The sequence below is a fragment of the Zeus faber genome (assembly GCF_960531495.2).
Source record: "Zeus faber genome assembly, chromosome: 1".
NCBI classification, from domain to species: Eukaryota; Metazoa; Chordata; class Actinopteri; order Zeiformes; family Zeidae; genus Zeus; species Zeus faber.
The window spans coordinates 30,511,326-30,533,865 of NC_137193.1; the positions used below are offsets into that span (position 1 = coordinate 30,511,326).

At 42.7% G+C, this 22,540-nt stretch overlaps 3 protein-coding genes across 4 annotated transcripts in view; 2 read left to right on the top strand and 1 right to left on the bottom strand.

Annotated features, from left to right (window-relative positions):
- Positions 1-3,406, top strand: part of s100v2 (S100 calcium binding protein V2) — an 8,559-nt gene extending 5,153 nt beyond the window's left edge. For both annotated transcript variants that reach the window (XM_080002391.1, XM_080002390.1), the window contains exons 2-3: positions 180-311; positions 2,946-3,406. In XM_080002391.1, coding sequence (XP_079858517.1) covers positions 180-311; positions 2,946-3,116 — 303 coding nt within the window. In that variant the 3' untranslated portion in view covers positions 3,117-3,406. The remainder of the gene's footprint in view (positions 1-179; positions 312-2,945) is intronic.
- A 4,654-nt stretch (positions 3,407-8,060) lies between these two features.
- thap7 (THAP domain containing 7) lies at positions 8,061-10,531 on the top strand (the record flags this gene model as incomplete). Its single annotated transcript, XM_080022386.1, has 4 exons — positions 8,061-8,140; positions 8,247-8,384; positions 8,489-8,599; positions 9,091-10,531. 4 exons carry the CDS (start codon positions 8,061-8,063, stop codon positions 10,529-10,531), a joined length of 1,770 nt encoding a protein of 589 aa, XP_079878512.1.
- Positions 10,532-13,509: 2,978 nt separating this feature from the next.
- LOC307239766 (ras-related and estrogen-regulated growth inhibitor-like protein) lies at positions 13,510-17,628 on the bottom strand (the record flags this gene model as incomplete). Its single annotated transcript, XM_080013322.1, has 4 exons — positions 13,510-13,923; positions 16,743-16,819; positions 16,918-16,971; positions 17,511-17,628. 4 exons carry the CDS (start codon positions 17,626-17,628, stop codon positions 13,510-13,512), a joined length of 663 nt encoding a protein of 220 aa, XP_079869448.1.
- Between the last annotated feature and the right edge of the window lie 4,912 nt (positions 17,629-22,540).

Sequence of the window (22,540 nt, forward strand, 5' to 3'; positions counted from 1 at the left end):
GAGTGGCAGCGTATGAACTTCTACCAAGATACAGACCATATTAACACTTGTACAAGAAATTAATGGAAGGAATGTTTCTTTTGACAACCTAGTCCAACGCTATCAGTTCCCAAGACCTTGCAGACCCTTATTCCAGTGATTTAAAGCCTTTCGCCATCTGCTTCCCTCCATCATCTCAGTACTCAGATCTCGAGAAGGCCATCACCACGCTCGTCACAGAGTTCCACAAAGCCTCGGCTGACAATGGCTCCGCGCTGAAGATGGAGGAGTTCAAAGGTCTCCTTTCCTCCCAGCTGCCCACCGTGGCCAAGGTAAAAAGAAAGATTCTACCTCCTGGGATCCAAATGCACATAGGTTACAAATGAAGGCAGCTTCAGTTTCAGCTAAACCAAACATAAGTAGGCTATGTGTATTCAAATGTAGACATGGCCACGCCTAGGCAAACAACAAAACAGGCCTCCTGCAACAGGTTGTGATAAAAAATAAGCCAAATTTAAATTAAGTATGGCACCGCCATAGGGCGAAGCCGTGACTGCCGGGTGGAAATGTGGCAAGTGCGTCTCAACCCCCCTCCGTCTGGCCCTGCCTGCCATTGATTCCAGCAGCAGGGCGTGACTCACTCGACAAATATATTTTACTCAGCATTTGAACGAGCGGGCAGAGAACACAGGTCACCGTGAACAAAACAGAAACACATTCAATACACAGTCAATCCACACAACATTCTAGAGCCGGGCAGGTGATTCCCTGATTGCATTTATTCTCCCAGATAAAACATTTGAAATTTTTGGTATGCTTGATATGCAACATTATCGAATTGTTGGTAATATAATTCAACATTTTCGATGTGGGATTTATCATATCAGCAGGTATTAAGGCTTAACATAAAACATATTGTGATATTTGATTTTGTCAATATCGCTTGTAGGTATTCATATCGATCAATGACGTGTATGATTTTTCAATGATTATCCAGAGAGTCAATCGTATCAAATGTGAACGCGTGCACAAAGGTCGGATAAAACAAATCCGTTACCTCCTCCTCCTCCCGAGTGTCAACCCGAAGCGGTTTCGAATTTCCACGGATTAACCGAGGTGGCTTGGAAATGGCGCTCGCCGCTTTATTTATTCGAAACAAACAAACCGAAGGAGGGAGACGCGGGAAAACACTCGCTTGGCTGAAAAGTTGAGACTAAAGCAGCTCAGCCCCCCCCCCCCCTCGAGGGTCAGAGCTGAACAAAGAGAATCCTGCAGCTTAAACCTTAAAGACAAACTGTTGCGGCAGTTTTCCTGTTGTGTTGGTTTGTGTTTTCACCTCAGAATCCCCCCCCCACCCCCTGCCCCATCCGTGTTTTGTGGCTTTTTTTTTATTAGAACGCTTATTTCAAATGTAAATGAACGCCTACTTTGATTTAAGTTATTCGGCTCAACAATAACACACACAGAAATGCACCGTATCATTCCAAAAATGTCCAAACTGGTTGAGGAAGGAGCTGGTATAGGACAGTTTCATTTCATAGTCAAGAATGACAGTGGCTCTCTATTATGCTATTATCTGTATTATACTGCTAATCATAACTGCAGATACCAGTGTTTGTCACTGTTCTTCAACAGATCTTAAATGTGTCAAAAGGCCTTTTGTAATTTTAAACTTTTGAAATTTTGGTCTAAAAACGACTCGCGTCTTCCAAGCTGATGACATGCTTGTCCCGTAGCTGCTGTCATTTTGATTATGTGGTTTGAAGGTATGTTAAAAAGGGTTGGCAGACAGCATACCAGAAGTCACAATGTGTGTGTGTGTGTGTGTGAGTTACAAATTGGAGAGCAAGAGAGAAATACTGTATGTGAGGAACGATTGTGTAGCTGTTACAATCTGAGTTTCAATACCTATATTACTAGGTAGTTTATCTCTTCAGTGCAGTGAATAAGAAATAAGACAAAAGGTTTATTGAGATATTACTAGTCTAAAACTGTAGGAATTTTTTAAGTTCGTGTTTTCAGTATGAATGGGAGAAAACACATTGCTTAGGAACTGTTTTTAATGCCCAGCCATAGAGCTTGATTCACACCAAATCCGTAATCGCATCTGATACCAGATCCTCCCCCCAGTGGCCAGTGGCCGTCAGGTGAACTGCATCTGAGTTTTGCGTCACAAAATACGTATGTTGTCGTGTGAGTTGAAGATTTGAACGCATCCTGCAGTCTCGATCGGACGCAGAAATTCTGCACTGCAGAGTGTCATAGCATTTTGTGTCCAACCCTCCATAGTAATGAATGGACTTCTGGTATGTTTTGTCGTTTGTCAGATATGGTGTGACGTAGACTTGAGTCTGGCTGTCAGATCAGCCATCTCAAACAAATATCTCTCAAAATACCACTGTATGTTTCCTTTTTAACTAAATAAAGTAATGCAATCCATTTTTTTCTTCACGTCAGTGTTTGGGGTACAGTTGACATGTATTTGCTCGGTTGGAATAACCCATTTATTGACCCAGATAGCATGTAGAATTTCAGTTATATCATTATATTATATATAATGGCACTTAATTTTCTTCATGGTAGAAACTACTGTAAGTTAACATAACTACAGGTAGAAGTTCATTATATATTAAGAGTTCAAGGCAAAAATATAAAGATAAGTGGCTGTGCAGCATAATGCTTGTTGTGTATTTATATATAAAAAATTATGTTCAGCCTAAATGTAGATTGTGCATTGTGTAAAGACAGACTAGAATGTGTGTGGTATGAGGAGCGAATGTTCACCAATAATGTAATTTTACAGATTTTCTTAAAATCAATTTCAATTTATTATTTTTATATTTATTCTTAATTTTTTTATTATTATTTATCTAATTATTTTATTAGATATGGGTTAAAACGGCATAAACTTTTGAATTACGACAATATACTGTATATATAAAATGTTGCCTTATGTGCTTTGACAGACCATGGGCTCAGACCAGGGAATGGGCGAGATCCTCCAAAAAATGGGCGTGTCCAGTGGCCAGGACATCTCCTTTAAGGACTTCTGGGGCCTGATCCAGTCAATAGCCAGCAATCAGCATGGCCTGCTCAGCGGAGAGAAGGTGTCCAAATGCAACTGCATCCTCATGTGAGGGGGGAGTCACCGCCACTAGAGTAGCCATAACCCCCCCCCCCCCAAAAAATAAAACAAAACCCAAAACAACCCAAAACATCTCACTTGTGTAACGGTCATCCTCAACCCTCATTAACTTCTGCATTTTCTGACCTTGGTCGGTGCCCATTCAACATATTCAAGTAACTCCACCCTTTTTGTTTATAACAGTACAGCCAAAAAAAATGTGATTTGAAAATATAAATGTTTGTTTACCTGACGTTCTGTATGTTTAGTTGACAATTAAAATCATCTGAATGAAAGCCTGAACTGTTCATTAAATTGCACCCTCTGACAAATGAGTGTACAGTATTTCCTTTGTGTTAGCAGGATGGTTTTTGTGATTTACCCTACACAATTACCCCTGTTTTACCCCTCTCATATTAGATTTTTCATGTATTTCTATTGTTATTCTTTGTATTCTCTGACCATTGTGAAACTATAAAAAATAGGTCAAGCACAAAAGCTATTAAGTTATGATCATTTATTTTGGATGAAGACAACGACTTCATGACGCGCTTCTTCCCACCACTTCTTTTGCTTACTGACACACAGTTGTAATCGTGCACAGGTTTTATTGGTTGCTGTTATCAAACTCAACATGTATCTCTTAAATTTGCATGTCTCTAGCTTTGAATACAATTTCCTGATTTGCATCTGGCAGGATCTCTCTTTTTCTGCGATGTCTTCGAAGGGTGCTCTTAATTGATGATTACTATTTGATACATTATATTCTGGAAATTTTAAAATCACAAAGCAATAATAACATTTTTTCAATCATATTGATGCTACATTTAGGGTTGCAATTGCCTCACTGCCACATAATCAATTGTAATTCTCTTGAGGAGCGATGATGCACCCTCTTTTGAGCTTTTTCCCCTCGGGTGTGCCTCGAAAGAACTCCAGAAAGGACGAGAACACGTACTTATTCATCACCTTGACACGTCCAAAGATATCAAGCTCAGTCTGCTGGTCATGGTCAACATTGCCCATCGTTTGCTTGGATTTGATGTAGAGGGCATTCTCCTTTGACACAACTTTGTCCAACCAAGCCAGGCTCTCCTGTCTTGAGAACACAAGACTAAGACTGTCGAGTGAGCAGCCGTAAAACCCCCGTCTAGGATGCAAAGGCCAGGGCTCGTCTGACGCCATGGGGTGGTCGTCTCCAGCAAAAGCCACACAGACGGAACTCTCTGTACCCTGAAGGCGGCCAACCTCACAAGCGATGACACTCATGAGGAAGAGTGAGTAGGTGTGGAAGTTGTGCACGGAGGCCGAGAACACCGCCGCCATGAAGTAGTGGCCCCAGCGTTCGCAGTTATAGGTGCACTGCCGCAGCTGGAATGTCTGGCGACAGAAGTCGTTGAACTTTGAGGGCTTTAGGCCGAGCCTCAGCTCTCGGAGCGAGGACTGATCCCTCTGGTCATTGAAATTGTCCAGAAAGTTCTGAACCTCGTCTTGATCGGCGGGATTCATGAATTTCCCCGCCAGCGTCACGTTTAACGTTGTCCTCTCCACATTGTAAATGCAGTCGTTCAGAATGTAGTAAAGGTCTGACATGACTTCCTCCCTGGCATTGTACCGGATTTCCACCAGCAGATCCAGAATGTTGGTGATGTGTTTGAACACCATGTTTTCCGCTGGGTTCTCGGGCTCCTTCAGCCAAACGGCTGTCATGTGCTTTTGATTGTCGTCTGGGATGTAATCCGGAGCGCGCCTTCTCTCATTCTCCTCAAAGAACAAGCTCCAAGTGAGCCCTTCCAGGCAGTCAATGGACGGATACTTTCGGCGTAACTGCTCAGGGACAAACATTTGAGGATGGCTCGGCCACTCCAGAGTCTGAATGTACAATGCTTTTCCGTTGTAATCTGGGATTAACTGCCCTCTGTAGCTAGATTCAACAGATCTTCGCAGACTCCCTCTTCCATCGAGTTGAACAACTACGACGTTGCTGCCGTCATGGTACCTCCACATTCCATTGTCTGTGGACACTATTTCCCCGTTAGGGGTTACAGACACCAATGAGCTGTACATGTAAAGTGTGGTCTCCATGTTGAAATATCTAAGCGTTTGAAGCAGTGACTTTGCAAAATTAAGATCGTTTCCGAGGTTGCAGCTGATAAAGCGGATGGTCTGAATGTGACCCTTTTCCCTCTCTAGGGTGGACACAACTCTGGCAACTTCCTGTGGCCCATATCCACCTATCTTGGATATCCCCTTTCTGTCCTTGTTGCTGTGACCAACCATTAGGACATGGCTACTTTGAACCAAATGGAAGTTCCAGTCCCTGATAACACTTAGCATGCTATTGTGGTACATCAATAAGGTGGACACGGTGGAGGAACGTGTATCATAAAGGTAGGTGGCTAACTCCATTGCTAAAGGATCCTCCCCCATAATCAAAATGATTTTGCAGTCCTGTTCAATTTCCCTGCTCCGTGGGGTTATATTGCGGTAATAGGACAGTTGCCCTGCATGAGTGGATTGGAAATTCTCCAAGTTGATCAAATTAATTGGCCAGATTAACTTTAAGAGATTCACAGAGGAATTTGCAATCATGGAAACAATTCCTGAGACACCTGTGACTGTGTATTCTCTAAACAAACCTGCTACGGTCTGAATCAGAGAGTAATAACACTGACTAAGCCCGATGTTGAAGATGTTACTGCTTCTCTCAGATGTTGTATTCTGAAATTTGGATGTATCCTCTGTTGTGTCAATACAGTCCACACTAGTATCCACAGCAGGGATGGGTCTGCAGCAGCTGTTATAAAATGCAGTAGAAAATAATCTAGCACCTCCGGAATTAGGACGTGTGGAAAAAAGATGGAGTTCAGGTGAAATCATCTTCAGAGCCGGCCTGAATGTAAATAATGTTAATTGTGAGAAAGTGTGCGATTGGGGTTAAATACGTGTATACCAGAACATTATAGTATAAAAACATGTTCCACACACTGTAAAAAAATAGATAAAAACTTTATATGTCTTTATATATATATACATACATACATACATGGCATCTCACCTGCTTCTCATATTGGACACCACCATTAAAATTGGAGTGTTCCCATCTGTAACGAGAAAACATTTTACATTAAGGCCTTTGTGTTTATCTTTGTGTAGAAATGCTTTTATACATTAAAAACCTTTTTTAATCAAGTCACTATTGTTGTTAATGAACTTAAACAGAATGTGTGTTTTTTATTTAATTACAATAAAGTAAAATGTATTGTGTATATGTATAATATTTATTCATCTCACCTGCACCCACTGATTCTTGGCTTAAAGAAAGTCCCAGAGTGAAAATAACATTAAAAACGTGGGAATTCATGGTGGCTTTGGTTTGGCAAAACACTGCATCCAAGTATCATCAAGTTTGGGAAGTGTTCTCACCACCCTCAAGTCTAACTCGTATTTTGAACTGGGACAACCTACAGTGTTATCTCCAGGCACATTTAAATAGATAAAAGAGGGAAATTACATTTAATTTAAATGCAACACTGGGAAGTTTCTTTTCAACAGTTAATACTCTGCATGCAAATAATATGCTCTAAAAGTATTATTATAATGTGAGTAATTCAATAAATGCTCATGAGCAGTTTAAACTCAAACCGAATTATAATAAGGATGATGTAATAACCAAAAACAAAGAAAGATTGTGACCAATCTTTTTTTCATTAAAAACTTACAGAAAAAAAAAGAAATCATTTCTTTACCTCCTGCATCACACTAACAGGCTTCTTTTGACAACCAGCGAACACTCCCAGCGCTAGACGGCGCTGACGGCGGCTGGACAGCAGCGGACGCGCAGAGAACGAGGTAGTGCCGGGGACGCGGAGGGTAGCCATTTTCGTGAGGTCCAAGCGTCGCATGCAAAGGTTTCATTTCAAATATTTGTTAATAAATAACTAGTATCAACTTCAGGGCTGATATGTTCGTGTTTGGGCGGTTGTTTTTTTTACAAATCATATAAAGTGTGTGCCATCTCAGACAGTGTACCATATTCGATAGTGGTGGCGACACCGCTGCCATTTGACGTGAGCGAGCAATGCAAACATAAATCCGTGGGCGGTATCCAAAACAGAGACCTCGAGCTAAATACATCTGTTGTATTTGACGGATAAAAGCCGTGTCATGCTCGCAACAATTTGCGTTATAGACACGATTCTGCCCGAACACCGTCCTTTTATTCCTGACGGCTAACTTGTTATGTTACTGCAACTTATCTGATCGCAACAAACGGCGCCCCTACAGGACGCCGGGTGCATGTGCAGCGCTCTTAGTGACGGCAAGCGCCATCTATGGGCGGAATTCTGCGTCACACGTCGTATATAATATAAAACTAATACAAATGCAAAAAAGATGAATAACTAAATACTACAATCCACAAATCTCGATTGAGGTTTGAATTGTAAAATAACAGAAACGTCTCCCGCCACAAATAGATAATGTACACTCCTTGTGTTGTGTAGACTGTTTTACAAATAAACAAAGTGTAATTTATATGTGATTAAATATATTTTCATATGTTTTGATCACTCCCAACCCTCAAATGCCTAAACACGCATTTAAACGGTTCATTCACGTGTGCATCGCGGGGGACGTTTGTTTATTTCTTGATTGACATTTGGATGGATTTTTTTAATGGAAATGTATGGGGTTTTTTTTTGCATTTAAAAATTTTGGAATGGATTTGTAGGTTGTGCTATTTATTCATCATTTTCCATTTGTATTTTTATTTATACTATAATATATATTTGTGAATTGCGACATTGAATTCCTTCCATAGCCACCCGGCAACAGGAATAGTTTCAGTCCTCATGGCCCTGGTTTTATCCCGCCCTATTCAATATTTACATATTTATTAAAGGTTTTACCCAAATACCATTTTTGCACTGTACAACTCACACTGTGTCACTTGCAGATGCCAAGACATTGCTCGGCTGGCGGCTGTAAATCTCGCGACAACCGCGAAACTCGCAAGGCTGGCATCACCTTTCACAAGTAAGACTTAGTTTTGTTACCTGTCACATGTAAAGCATCAGCTCTAGTTTCATATTCCTAGTCTTTATGTACAGACATGATAATAATTTGCCACCGTGATGACCAGACTACCGAAGGGGGCGACCCGGAGGAATCTATGGATCACAAACTCCCATCGCTCAGGCCTGTGGGATCCCCAAACGGACTTTGTCTATTTCTGCTCCAAGCATTTCACCCTGGAGAGCTTTGAACTCAACGGCTATAGGTCCATGGTGTCATCATGATTCTTGAATTATATTACATTTACAAACAATAAATGCAAGCATAAAATGTGTACGACTGACCACCTCACCTACTGTCCTTTCACAGTGGAATTCGCAGATTGAGGGAAGACGCGTTCCCGACGGTGTTTGACGCCATACCAGAGACCAAACGCAAAGGACCAGGGAGGCCTCGAAAGCGGGAAGACTTTCACCTCAGGTAAACCTCAATGATACGGAATCACCACCCCCCGTTGGTACAAGCGGGTACATTTCCTTTTTAGGAATAATGCTACAAACTTGAAATAATTTCACAATCAGTATAAATTCAAGAGCAAAAACAGTCAAACATAAAATTTTAACTTAGGTCTTGACACTGACAAATAGAATATTGATTGTAATGAAATGTTCTTAAACATTGGTGAATGTAAGTCTTCAACACAAACTAGTTAGCAGTCATTTTAGTTATTGCTTTTGTAGTTATTGCTGTATAGTTAAGCAGCTCATGATTACTGCCTGGCTGTAATACATTAATAACTGTGGTAATTGATTTAATTTGTTTAACACAATAAGGATTGGAACAAAAAAAGGTTTAAATTGTATTTGAATTGAATTGTTGAAATCGGGAGTTTGCATGAAGGAGGGTTGTGAACTAAACATCTCACGTGCCTCAGGATGTCTGTGCATCACTCTACATCTTCTATCTTTTAGGAAGAAAACCCAGTCTGTCAAAGGAGAGGTGGTTGTCCGGGAAAGTATTCAAGGGGAGACCAAGGGAGCGGAGAACACAGATGGAGATGAAGTCCAAAACTCTACGCCAAAAAGTACAGAAAAGCTTGGCCGGCCACAGGACACCTCTGAGGCCAAGATCCCCCCCCAGCAGGAAGAGCGCCCCCCTTCCCCGGCTGCTCCTTGTTCTCAACCTCCCACTCGCCCCCTCTCTCCATCCCACTACATGAGGCGCCTACCGCCTCCGCCCGGGTTCTACCTGCCGAAGGAGCACAGCTACGCTCAACTCTGCCCCCTGCTATGGAGGAGACGCTACGAGCGGGCCGTGGACTGCTTAGAGAAGGCCCTGCGGCAGCTGAACGCAGCGCGGCGGCGGGAGAATAGGCTGCGTGTCGCCGTGTCCAGGCTCCGCGAGAAGCGCCACAGGCCCACTGAGCCAAGAGACAGCCCGAAGAGTAAGGGAAGCAGGGGGTCTCTCCTGGTTAACCGGGAAGAGGGCAGGGTGGATGCGGAAGCCGAGGAGGCCGAGCCGTTTGGCTACGTAGGTAGGGAACACATGGAGTGGGCTGGACATTTCCACACAGCAGACCCAAACGCTTTGTCTGAAGAGGAGGGCGGCTGCTGCTTCTACTGTGGGCGGACTCGCGAGGAGAGTGTCGGCAGAGCAAGGCGCCCGGTTTCCAGAAAGAACGGAAAGCCTGTGGTGCGCCATGGCTCATCGAGCTCTCATGCGCAGGGAAGTCCTGAAGAGCGGCCGCAGCTGATCAAACAGTCTGGTCACAGGGAAAGCTCAACAGCCAGAGAAGCAGACGCATCGCGGGAAAGTAACATGAACTACCATTGTTCCCTGGATGTCATGGATGGCTCCGACAGCGTGCAGCTGGTGGTTCTGGAAGGGCCGCTAGGAGAAGGCTTGGAGGCTCTTAACCTACACAGCACCTTGCGACTTCCTGCCCACCAACCCCTACCGCACCCTCACCAGCTGACCTCTGATTGGGCTTCGCCGCACAGCGCCCAGGTTCAGTATTTGCAGTGCAGTGCTGCTTCTCACCAGGACTCGCTCCTCTCAGACTCGGGTCCTGTGGAAGTTGAACCCGCTGGTTTGGATGCTCCCGAGGAGTTACCGCAGCAGGTGTTTTTTCTGCAGGAAAGCACCGGGGGGCGGCTCTTCCTCGTGCCCGTGTCTGCCCAAGATGGCTTGAAGGATGGGGTCTGGACAGAGGAAGAGGGTAAGGATGTGCACAGCGTACTGGTGTCTGAAGTGGGATTACAAACAGTCTTGGGGCAGGTGACGGGGGAGGAACAAGTTCCAGAGCCGCACAGCGGTGGCGGTGCCGGCGGACTGACAAAAGACATCAGGGAGAAATTAAAGGAACACTTGGAGGGATTTCACCTACAACTGAGTAATGAGTTCATTAACTGATCATTTACACCAGGATTATTGTCAGGATCAAATTGTCTCAGTATTCTGTTTGCTGTTCATGAGAGCTATACCTGGGTTAAGCCTGTGTGAGTTCTGTAATATTTAAAATGGTAAAAAGTATTAAATGTTTACCTAAACAACTTGAAATCTTTAATTTCAGGAGAGTCACAGATGATAAATGTTGTAAAAACCGGGCTGCAGTGTCATGTATGAAAGAATATTGAAAACTCCTCTTATTGCAGATACTTTATCTAGTCCAGTCTGTTACTTGACAAACAGTAGTAAACAGGACTTAAATAGCTAGAGAAAAGTAATGCTCACAAAGATGTGTTTTCCAACCTTGTGAATTCCATCTGAATCACCAGAGAGTGCTTGAAAAGGGCAGGCTAAGCTGATCCTAGTGTTGTTATTACTAATATTATTAGTATTATATACTGCATTTGTGTGTAGTTTCATATTTTTGTTCATATCTGATGGACAGTCATGCTTTTCACCGGGTAGGTGCTTTTACTGCTGATAATGAAGTTATGGTCAAGTCAAGTCACTGTTTTTAGTGGTTGGTGAGGTTGCAAATGGTTTTCCCCTGTGGGGAATAATAAAGTTGCCCGTCTAGCTTTGTACATTCATTTTATTTTATAATATTTTAGCCATGACATTGTATTGTGGAGAGCTTGTATGTTTTGCTGCTACATTATCAAATACAGAAAAAAAGGTTTGATGCATTTTCTGACAATAAAATGGATTGCACTTTTTCTAAACAAAGGTTGCAAAGTGTTTCACACAGATACAAAAAACATAGCAAAACCTGAGCAATAAGACTTTGACAATAAACTTCAAGGTTAATAAAGTGTGTTGCAAGCCTTGACCTAAAATAATGCTGATATTTAGGTGATTATAAAGTGTTGGGGCATGGAAACACTCGGATTTTAACTTGGCTATGGACTATTAAGCCTGATTCCCACCTAAAACGACAAGAACCAACCTGAAGTCCATTCATATGGAACGCCATTTGAGTCAATATGAATAAATATGTATTTATTTATAAATAAATACATAAATAAATATGCCTCTGGAATAAATCCTGAAATAAATAAATGAGACAATAAATATAAACAAATTATAAATATAGTTCAATAAATACATCGTTTTTTTATTTTATTCATTTCAGGGGACTTGTTTCATAATTCCACATTTATGATTTGCATATAAGAACCGGAAACGTTGCTTTATGGAAAAAGTGTCCCGAAATAAATAAATGCGGCATTATGAAATTAAAGTTCCCCTGGAATGAATAAAAAAAAATAAAAAAAGATGCATATTTTATTTAACTATATTTACTCGTTTATATATTTATGTACAGATATACGAGCAGCACGACCGGAAGTGACGTCAGTCACGTTTTTGATTGGAACCAGGCTTAAAACTGGACTAATGAAGACGTTCTCTCCCTTAACGTTGGGTGTCTCCATATTCACCATCAAATATATATTTTTATATGAGTGAATTGTGGGTAGTTTTTCCTTTTTTCTCACTTTACAAACACCATATAAGGGGATTGTTTTTACTATTATTCATGGTAAATGGTAAAGATCCCCTGTCCATTCACTATTTTCCATCTCAGATAAATGTGGAAAAACTGAAAGAAGAACATCAATAAACAACATTTTAAAAAAACAATAGTTGAAAGCGGCACTACTGTTTTTGGCAAATTTTCCTTTCGTCCATCTTACCCAGATCCAGATAAGGTCGACACCAATTTCATCCCTGCGTCACAGGGATGCATAACTGCGCTAGCGCAATGCATGGCTGCAGAGGGGATCAGCTAGCGTAGCCTAGCCTGTAGAGTTTGGTAAATACACTCCAGCATCTCAAAAGCTGAATTATTTAAGAAATCCATTCAGCCTCTTTATGACAAGTGAAAAAAACAACAACAAATGTTTTAAATGGAGCTACATCCAGAACTATCTTTGACACGTAGCTGTTCATCACACCATGATTATCAGCTGTGCACCAATTCAGTCACATCTGATAACTGTGGAAGAACAGGAGTGTCTTTTTTTTTTGGACTGGCCGGTGGACTATATACTGATATACTGTATCACTGTGTAAAGTTTATTTATATATTTTGTATCTTGAACACAAAGTAAAATAACCATATTTACCTAATTTCATCTAGCTCTAGCTAGCAAAAAAAAGTATGCCCTGCCCTCTATTGGCCTCAAAGGGGCATAACACCTACTGCTTTAACTTCTGAGGCACTTTGAGAACTTCTTTATGGCAGGTGGTAGAAACATTCAAATGATGTGAGATTGTTTAAAATTTTATTATAAAATGCAGGACATGGAATGCATAGCTGAAATTCAGCATCTCTGCCTCGGTTTAAGACCAAAAAAAAACAAAACACAAATAGAATATACAAAAACTTAACCTTTAAACAAGCAGTATAGGATTTACAAATTTAGAGTGCCTTTTTTTTTTTTTTTTACAATTTTTACAACCTTTAAGGCTACATGTATGCTAGAAGAGTCATTCTATAGCGTCACACTAAGAACAGTTTTAATTGTTTGTTGCTCAAACAGTTTATCGTTTAGTGGTATCTTATTATAATAGTGTGAAACAATTTGTATTGTTACAATATTTAATTGCAATAACAACTGGATCCTTAAGCATTTGCTTTGAAATTCATCATCTGCCATCATGCTGTGTTCTAAGGCCTGTGGTTAACAGAGGCAGTCCCATTGTACCTCAAAGTGCCCATGTAATAACTTTGCTTCTGTAGGAAAAAACAAAACAACTTCTACAAGCAAACTGGAATTGTAGCCTCTACAATGTTCCAATGTCACATGATGTGCAACAGCTTCAATGTATTGGAGTAAAGCCATCCCTGGGGGTAAAACATTATACTAGTTACAGTATCAAGCTGTCAATGCTCCACTTGCTATAGAGTCAGTCGACATAGTGGAGTCATCTCACGTACGTCACTCATTTCGTTTCTTCCCGAAAACAGCCGAAACGCTCCTCACGATGCCCTTGATACCGATGGTCCCTTTCTTCAGGGCCCGTGTCTCCCGGATGAGATCGAGCAGTCCGTGAAACACAAGCAGAACCCCGTGGTAGGTCTCAGCGGCCGAAATCTCAAAGAAGCCGCAGTCGACGGAGAGTGCCAGGAGCCTCCCCTCCTCGCTGGAGACTGTGCGCCGGTGCCGCAGGTCCCGTTTGTTTCCGACGATTATGATGGGCGTCGCTCCCGCCTTACCACTGGCCTGTCGGAGGCGCTGCACCTGCTGCCGCACCACGTTGAAACTGGCCCGGTCACAGATACTGTACACCAGGATGAAGCCATCCGCCCACTGCAGTTGTCTGTTAATGTAATGGCCAGCGCCATTGTCTTCCTGAAAGACAAAAACGTGATACATCAAGAAACGTATATACACTGATCAGCCACAACATGAGAACCCACTGCTAGGTGAAGTGAATAGCATTATTATTATTTTTTTAAACCTGTCCTGTCAGCATGCTGGCAGACAGTATTTGTATGCCATTGCATCCGGGACAGTTAGTCCGAAACTGGAGTTCAAGTTCTCAACCTGCAATGTAACTCTTTAATCATCAAGAACTGCTGCAATAACTGTCCTGTGGATGACCTGTAGAATGACGAGTGCACAGTTTTTGGTCATAGAGAACCACCACCAAACCCCCTCCCCAACCCAGCTATGGTGAATAGTTCAGTCACCATAGCTGGGTCCACAAACAACTGATCACTACTCCAAGAGGGGGAGAACCACCATGGGTGAGATAAACAAACATAGAAACAAACAACATTTACATAAAAACTGGATGACATGTATTGAAAAACAGTGAATTAGGTCCAGGAAAACTGGAACTACAACTGGTCACGTGGCCTCTTCCTGTCATAATCATGGCAGCAAATGAGGGAGGAAAGGAGAGGAATGCAACCAGGAGGGCGCTGGGGTGCACCCGAAGCAGGTGTGGTGTGTGCGTGTGTGATGGGACCGCCTGTGTGTTAGATGTCCACCAGTGAGTGTCCATGACTTAGGTCGGTATTATGTCATGGCACCTCCAAGCAGCGGAAAGGGCCCCAAAGCGCCCCCCCCCGTACTCCGCATCCCTGTAGACACCCTACGGCTGCAGGAAAGCCCCGAGTACCCTGCGGCCACAGAAGACCCCCGGGCCCCCAGAGAAGCCAGAGGGCCGTGGAGCCCGCACCCGGATCCCGACGCCCCATGGGCGAGCCCGCAGGACCCCCATGCCTGCCCACCCCTGCCCCACTGCAGCTGAAGCAAAAGGCCAACAGCCGTCCCCCACACCCCAACGGCAAGCAGTCCCCCCAGAAGGCACCCGGCGGCCTGCACCCTGCCCATTACGCAAGCCCTCGTCTATTGTGTGGTGTATGTGCTGAGCATGAGTTTTAGCACTGGGACAGATAGGTGGACAGGTGGACCAGATCGATCCAGGGGTGCAGCAGGCTGTGGAGCAACCAAGCGGACCCCCCCCAGACCCAACCGTGCCCCAGCGCACCCACCTCCCATGCCTGGTGGCAGCCAACCTACAGCTATCAGCCAAGGGCGCAGAGCGGTCCGCCATGCGCCTCCGCCATGCCGGGCAGCTCTGTGCCACCATCAGGCCCCTGTTCGGCCCCCGCCTGCTGAGCATGCAGACTACAGAATAGAGGGCAGCAGACGGCACCCCCACCCCACCAGCGACATGCGCACCGAGAGCGCAGGTACCCCGTGACGACAGGAGACAGCTCCCCCACCGAAGGAGGCCATATGGTGAGCCCCGCGCCCAGCACAGCTAGCCAGGTTTGCTCATCTCGTTTCAGTTATCTGTATTAGGCAGCAAGTGATCAGTCAGTTCTTGAAGTTGATGTGTTGAAAGCAAGAAAAATGGGCAACTGTAGAGAGCTGAGCGACTTTGACGAGGGCCAAATTGTGATGGCTAGACGACTGGGTCAGAGAAACTCCAAAACGGCAGGTCTTGTGGGGTGTTCCCGGTATGCCTTTTTAAAGGACCTACCAAAAGTGGTCCAAGGAAGGATAACCGGTGAATCTGCGACAGGGTCACGGGTACCCAAAGCTCATTTATGCACATGGGGAGAGAAGTCTAGCCCCTCTGGTCTGATTCCACAGAAGAGCTACTGCAGCACCAACTGCTGAAAAAGTTAAAAGCTGCTTATGATAGAAAGGTGTCAGAACACACAGTGCATCACAGCTTGCTGTGTATGGGGCTCCGTAGCTGTAGACCGGTCGAGTGCCCATGCTGACCCCTGTCCACCGCCAAAAGCTGCTACAATGGGCATGTGAGTCAGAATTGGACCATGTAGCAATGGAAGAAGGTGGCCTGGTCTAATTTTTCAATGATTCACGTTTTCTTCTACATCATGTGGATGGCCAGGTGCTTGTGCGTTGTTTACCAGGGGAAGAGATTGAACAGCGGGATGCGCTATGGGAAGAAGCCAAGCTGGCGGAGGCAGTGTGGTGCTCTGGACAATGTTCTTCTGGGAAACCTTGGGTTCTGGCATTCATCTGGATGTTACTTTGAGACATACCAACTACCTAAACATTGTTGCAGACCCAAGTACACTCCTTCATGGCAACGTTAATCCCTGATGGCAGTGGCCTCTTTCAGCAGGATAACGCACCCTGCCACACTGCAAAAGATGTTCAGGAATGGTTTGAGTGACATGACGAAGAGTTCAAGGTGTTGACTTGGCCTCCAAATTAAAAGTTGTCTGAATCTGGGTAAGATAACCAAATAAGGGTTTACTAAAAAAAACTGCAGTATCAATTGACATGCAAGTTTTCTCATCAGGGTAACAATTATATGGCCACACTTCTGTGTAGCACCTGAAATTGCAAAACAATTTCAGACTTACAGGCTGGTTGACCATGAAAATGCTGATGCCATTGGAAATGGAAGCCATGGTTTTCCGAAATGCTAATCCACTTTTGAATTTTCAACTTGTACCATAAAGTAAATAGTAGGTAGCTAAACACATTTCCCAATTTGGATCGACATTTGGATATTGTTACAAACAGGGTCACAAACGGTATTTGAGAATTAAATGTAATGTATTCATCTCATGTGGCACCAATCCTCTTCTGTACTCACATGAGTTGGAATTCAAATTAGCACTTTGTAGATTTGCGTTTTCAATTGACATTTGAATAAAGTGACACATCTATCTTACCTGAGGACAGACAGAGTCCCAGATGTGAAAACAAGTTTCCCGCCCATCGATGACGTCACTGTGACTGTAGATTGACTCTGTGGGGAGAATTCAACCATTAAAGCAACTTTGTCTCATTATCACCACCACATTGATTAAGACAAATGTGATGGAATACATCAAACATTCCATTTACCGATATCTCCGTATTCTCCGATGAACCTCCTGGTCAGGAAACGCACGGTGAGCGCTGTGAACAGAGCCGATCATCAGTTACACTCACCTGTGCCATTTAAACACTGGACCCATTTAAAAGAACACACCTGTCTAGTGACGCAATAATCGAAAGCGATTCGTTCTTGGCGAACGAATCGCTTTAATGAGTCAAAGCAGCGAGTGAATCTTTGATTTTTAAGCTGAAAATAATTATCGATGACTAGATTAAAGTCCAAGGTCAGGTCTTGAATTTGATTGATCTACATTTACAAAAATAAATCATTTTGAAGGAAGTAAATTAATTTGTGATTCAACGTTTGCATTGTCTCTGCCAAAATGAATAAATACACGTTTATATTTTACGAAATTTAGATTAGAGATTTTCTGGGATTTCCGGGAGTTTGCGTTCCTCCGCCTCCATGAATCATTTTAACAGAATTAAATCATTCTTGTGAGAATTTCAATGCTGAATTCTCAACTCTGACTCGTTTTACTCAGTGACGCGACTGATCCAAACCCGGGAGGAAAAAAATAAAGTACCTTTCATCACTACACCTGTCTCGTTTTACCTACCAGACTTCCCGACGCTCTCGGCTCCGAGTAACGCGATGTTTGCCTCCAACTTGTGCTGGTTTCCTTCCATTCTTTTCCTTCTGTGGCGAGGAGAGAGCTGAGGAACACGCACAACCATCTGGAAACTGTGGGCGCTTGTCCACCTAGATTGAAAAGCCAGAAAGCAGGGTGACCCACTGGTGGTCTGCTGGACCTTAATAGCAGGAGGGAGGGGTTAACTGCTGCCTGCTTTCCTATAGGGCAGCATTGAATCACCGGGCGTAGCCTCCCACTAGGCAAGTCAAGTCCCACTATTTCATATCAATATAATGTAAATATCATTATATGGGAAGAATGATATCCTTTGGGCAGGTCTGGGTTAAATGGATTAATAGATGGATGGATAGATGGATAGATGGATGGATAGATGGATAGATAGAGATTTTTTTCTTATTAATAATAATTCATAAGAATAACATTTAAAGTAGACATTCACAATAGTTTGGTCATTAATTGTGGTAGGTCTATAGTTCTAGGTTTCAGTTGTATAGGGGAAGTTAAAAACTCACGAGACCTTGTCTTTCACATTTCAGTACGGTACGATTTCACCTCACGTTTTGTGTTCGATTTTCATATGTTTTCATCCAAAATATTCAGAAATATTCGGAGATTATTTGGAGTTTGCAGTTTAAATGCTGCATGGGTTTTCACTTGTCAGCACTGATTCAAAGGGATCCAATCGCATTGTGTGAACGCCACAAACAAAAAGGACCCACAACACATCCATGGTGGCAGGGTTCCCCCAGAGCCAAACCTCCCCGTGTGATGTATGAGCTGTTTGCCTCTGTAAACACCCAACCTTTCTCTCAGAAACCACTTAAAAGAGAGGAGAAGAAAAGAAAAAAAAAAAGATCTCTTATCTCCATCACCTCGGTTTCTGCAGAGCCGACCTGTGCTCTAGTTAGTGAAGGAGCCGGCGATAAGAAAGCCCTCGTCAGGTCCTCAGGATTATGTCAAGGTTGCTCACCGAGCACTGTTTTAATCTGTGGCGAAAACAGTTGAAAGACCCCCCGATCCGGCCTCAGGTCGTTGCTATACAGTGTCTGGGATCAACTGGCTGTCAGGTGACCGGTGTTTTGGATAGGTCTCCTTTTGGGTCCTTTTTTGCATTTCTAATCGCCCAACTGTGGCCTCTGGAAGGACCACATGTTGCTCTGTATTCCAACAAAGACATTGGATTTTTGAATACTTTGTCATTTAAGTCTGGCCTGTTCTTTATTTTTAATGTTTACTTTTTGTTTGTTTGAGTTTTCCCACACATGAAACAACAAAATGTAAAGCACTGGTGATTGACAGTGTCATGTTATTTTTTATTTTTTTTGTTTATACAAAAAAGGGCATTTATAAACAGTCAGTAGGAAAATATAATAAATAAGTAAATGAATAAACAAACAAATGAATAAACAATTAAATATATAAAAAGTCAGTCAACTTGCTAATTTTCCACAGATTCCATTCAATACATCATATCACTCTCACCCTTTAGGCAAAGAAAGGGCCTCACACCTTTTAAAATCTCTTAGAAGAGCCTCCTTTTTTATGTTTACTTAACTGGTTTGAATGATTTAAATGAAAGCTCCACCAAAAATCAACCCCTTCCTGGAGATTAGCCCTAATAATGCGTAAAACAAATCCCTCAGGAGAATCAGGATCTGCCTGATTCATTACTCGTGACAAATCCTTGAAGAATTTTAGCTACTTCCTTCAGCCAAGCCTGATTCCATGAGCCCTAAGACTCTCCCAGCTCCCAGCCCTTCTTTAGCGATCGCGTCGTCGTTTCCGTATCGCAGTGTTATTTCGATTCATCCCAATGTGTTTATTCAACGAGACTTTGCGTTTTTCCTGCGTGCAGTTTAGGTCCATTACGACTATGCGTCGCTTTTATGTTTGGCTCAAGTTCAAAGCAAGCGCTGCCACTTGGACTCGTTTTTGGGTGTGGGGAGAGAACTTGCCCTAAAAACGAAAGGAGTGAAGTGTAGGTCAATCAGAACTCCCCAAAAAACACAGCATTATTATATTACTGTTTTGCTTTCCCTGCCAGGTGGAAGGTGATCGACCGTGAAAGGTTTCCCTCCCGCAGAGAATGCCAGACCCCAAGCAGAGCTGGCTAATTATTAAACTGTACATTGGCCCACCAGTGGGAATGTGCTTTTTGTCACTTTTTGCAGGTGTCGATGTTCCAAATTCCAAAGAGAACAAGGGGACAGAGGATTCTGTTGACAGAGAGAAGCTGGATTCCCTGATTCTTATAGAAGCTAGTGGTGTTCCTGTTCAAAACATGCCTGTTTGGAACAGACTGCATTGTAGAGGTGGGCGGATTGATATAAAAAGTACTGATACCAAAAGTATTGATACTACCCTACTGCACTGTTCAGAACGGACTGCACTGCGGACGGAAGTGATTCTGTCCCAGAGCCTTGAAGCCCCGCCCCAAGGCTCAAGGTTCAAGGTTCAAGGCTTCAAGGCTGCTGCTGCTGCATAGAGCTAAGTGGCTCACTGTTCGCTTGTTTATTGAAATTGATTAATAAAACAACCAAAGTGTCCAGATTGCACCAAATTCTACACTGCATGTCTTTGGCTCCCCCGCAATACACCCGCCAAGTGTAAAGTAGATCGGATGAACGGTTGTCGAGATAATAGAAGGACATACAGACATACATACAGAGGTTCCCTCGTTTATTAGCTAGATAACAGCAAAAATGCACAATAGTAGTATATTACAGCCAAAAATAGATGGTTTTAAGGCATAATAACTGCACAACAAATTTTCTAACAAGGACATTAAAGAGATTTATTGAGTGACCGCAATTTTCTCAAATCCCCAAAACTCATGTGTATGTGTATTTATTTAATAAAATCAATAAGAAATACAAAATATTTGCACTTGTTATTTCATTCAGAATTTATTCTGGATTTATTTATAGTGTCCTGTTAACTGTGACCTTTTATTATATATTTAGCTTATTTTTTCCATATATTGCCACTTTCTCATAATTGTATTTTCATATTTGTATTAAATTGTTTGTTATGATTACTGCCTTCTGCCATCTATCTATCTATCTATCTATCTATCTATCTATCTATCTATCTATCTATCTATCTATCTATCTATCTATCTAACCAATGAAATTCTAATTTCTTAAATCGTGGCCACAGTGTTAGAACTTGGATTTAATCAGTGGGTTTTTTCGATTCTTTTGTTTTGGGAGTAATTGACAAACTGCAGATTTCATCGACTAAAAACTCTATTTTCTTAATTTCCCAGCATCTGACCAGCATGTCATAGTCCAAGTGCAAGTCCAAAAATGGTCTTATAATTGACTTTATTCCTTCCCGAACCCCCCTCGGAGAGCTGCAGTGGTAAATAACAGTTAAACAGTTAAACATTAGACAGAGGTGTCTCACCCAAGAAGGACCTTGAAAGGCAGGAGTGGAACGCTTAATAATTTAAGACAGAAACTTGTCGGGGGAAATAAGCAAATAAACAGCCTTGAGGTTAGCGGTACCGAAAGTACCCTTGGCCTTGACGGAGGACGACGGGCATTCCTGGCATTCCAGCTGGCATCTCTTCTCCCCCGGCCACCAGGCATTCCAAGCATAGCAACCAGCCAGCAGCCTTTTTTACGTTTTATTTTTTTGGGGCCATCCCAGAGCACAGAGACTTCCTCTCACTCTGAGCACACCTGCGCTCTTGGAGGGTGAAGCAGTTTCCATCAACACGTCCCTCTGTGCCGCGGAGGCACGCACATCCACGGGCCAGCTGATTGTTAACAGCTAAATTAAAAAGAAAAGTCATGTGATGCGATGTGTCTGCGATCGTAGCATATCATCCCTAATAATCTAATAATATATTAAAATAATAATAATAATAACAATAATAATAATAATGCAGAAGCTTACAGTTTTTTTTGTTCTGACCCCTTTTCTGACCCCAACATGGAGGTTTATCTGTGGTGGGATTGATGACAGCCAACACATATGAGGTGCTGGGCGTTGGGTGAATGTTGACAAATAGACCTTGGCATGTTTGTTTGTGTGCGTGCGTGCGTATGGGTCAGTGATCACACTGTATCAAAAAACTTCTGTGGTCATTTACAAATCAGCAAATCCGTAGGTTTATCTTGTGCATTTGGTATTGGATTAAGATATTTCCTGCCTTTAAATTGAATCATAAAAACGACAGCAGCTTTGGTTGAAAGTCGTTCTCGTATTATGAACAATTGTAATGCATATTGGGACATTATAATGTGAAATCTGAATTTTCGACTGCCCTTAGGGGTCACAGAAGAGCTTGACACTGAGATTCCCATGCTGCCGTAAAGATATCCATGCCTCGAGCCCCTGCGACCAGTACCGAGCGGTAGTGAGAGTTAACAATAAAGACCCAGTGGCTCAGGGAAATTCCTGTCATATGAAGCCATAAAAACACAGGAGGATATGAAGGGGGTTAACACAAGGTTGGGAAATCCTCTTAGGTGGTTAAGTGGTGCTTTTGACAACCCCTGTTTTTCATGGGGAGGAACGTGATTCAGATCTAAACATCATCCACTTAGGAGACCTTTCTATTACGGGCATCACCTGTCAGTCACCCGATCAAGCCTAAGGGAACTCTGATGGGAAAGGTCAATAAAAAAAAAATTAAAAAAATCTTTAGAGTTGTTTCCCATCGGGGTGCTACTTCAATAAGTCAGTTTTGAGACTTTTAATTTTACTTAATATTACAATTAAAGGTCAGTTCCAGCTGATTCCACGTCCTGCCCTGAGCCCTTGTGTTTGAAAGCAAGGGAAGTCAATGGAAAGAAATAACTTTCTTCCACACACTGCGACCACAGAAGCGCCAAGTAAAAGTGAATGACAGTACATGGACGAATATCGAGGCAAGGGACATATATAAACTTGAATGTTAAAAACCTTCATATTTCCTTCAATCTACACTTCAAATCTCAAGGAAAGCAACCATGTATTCTCCCCAACCAAGATTCAAGAGGTTT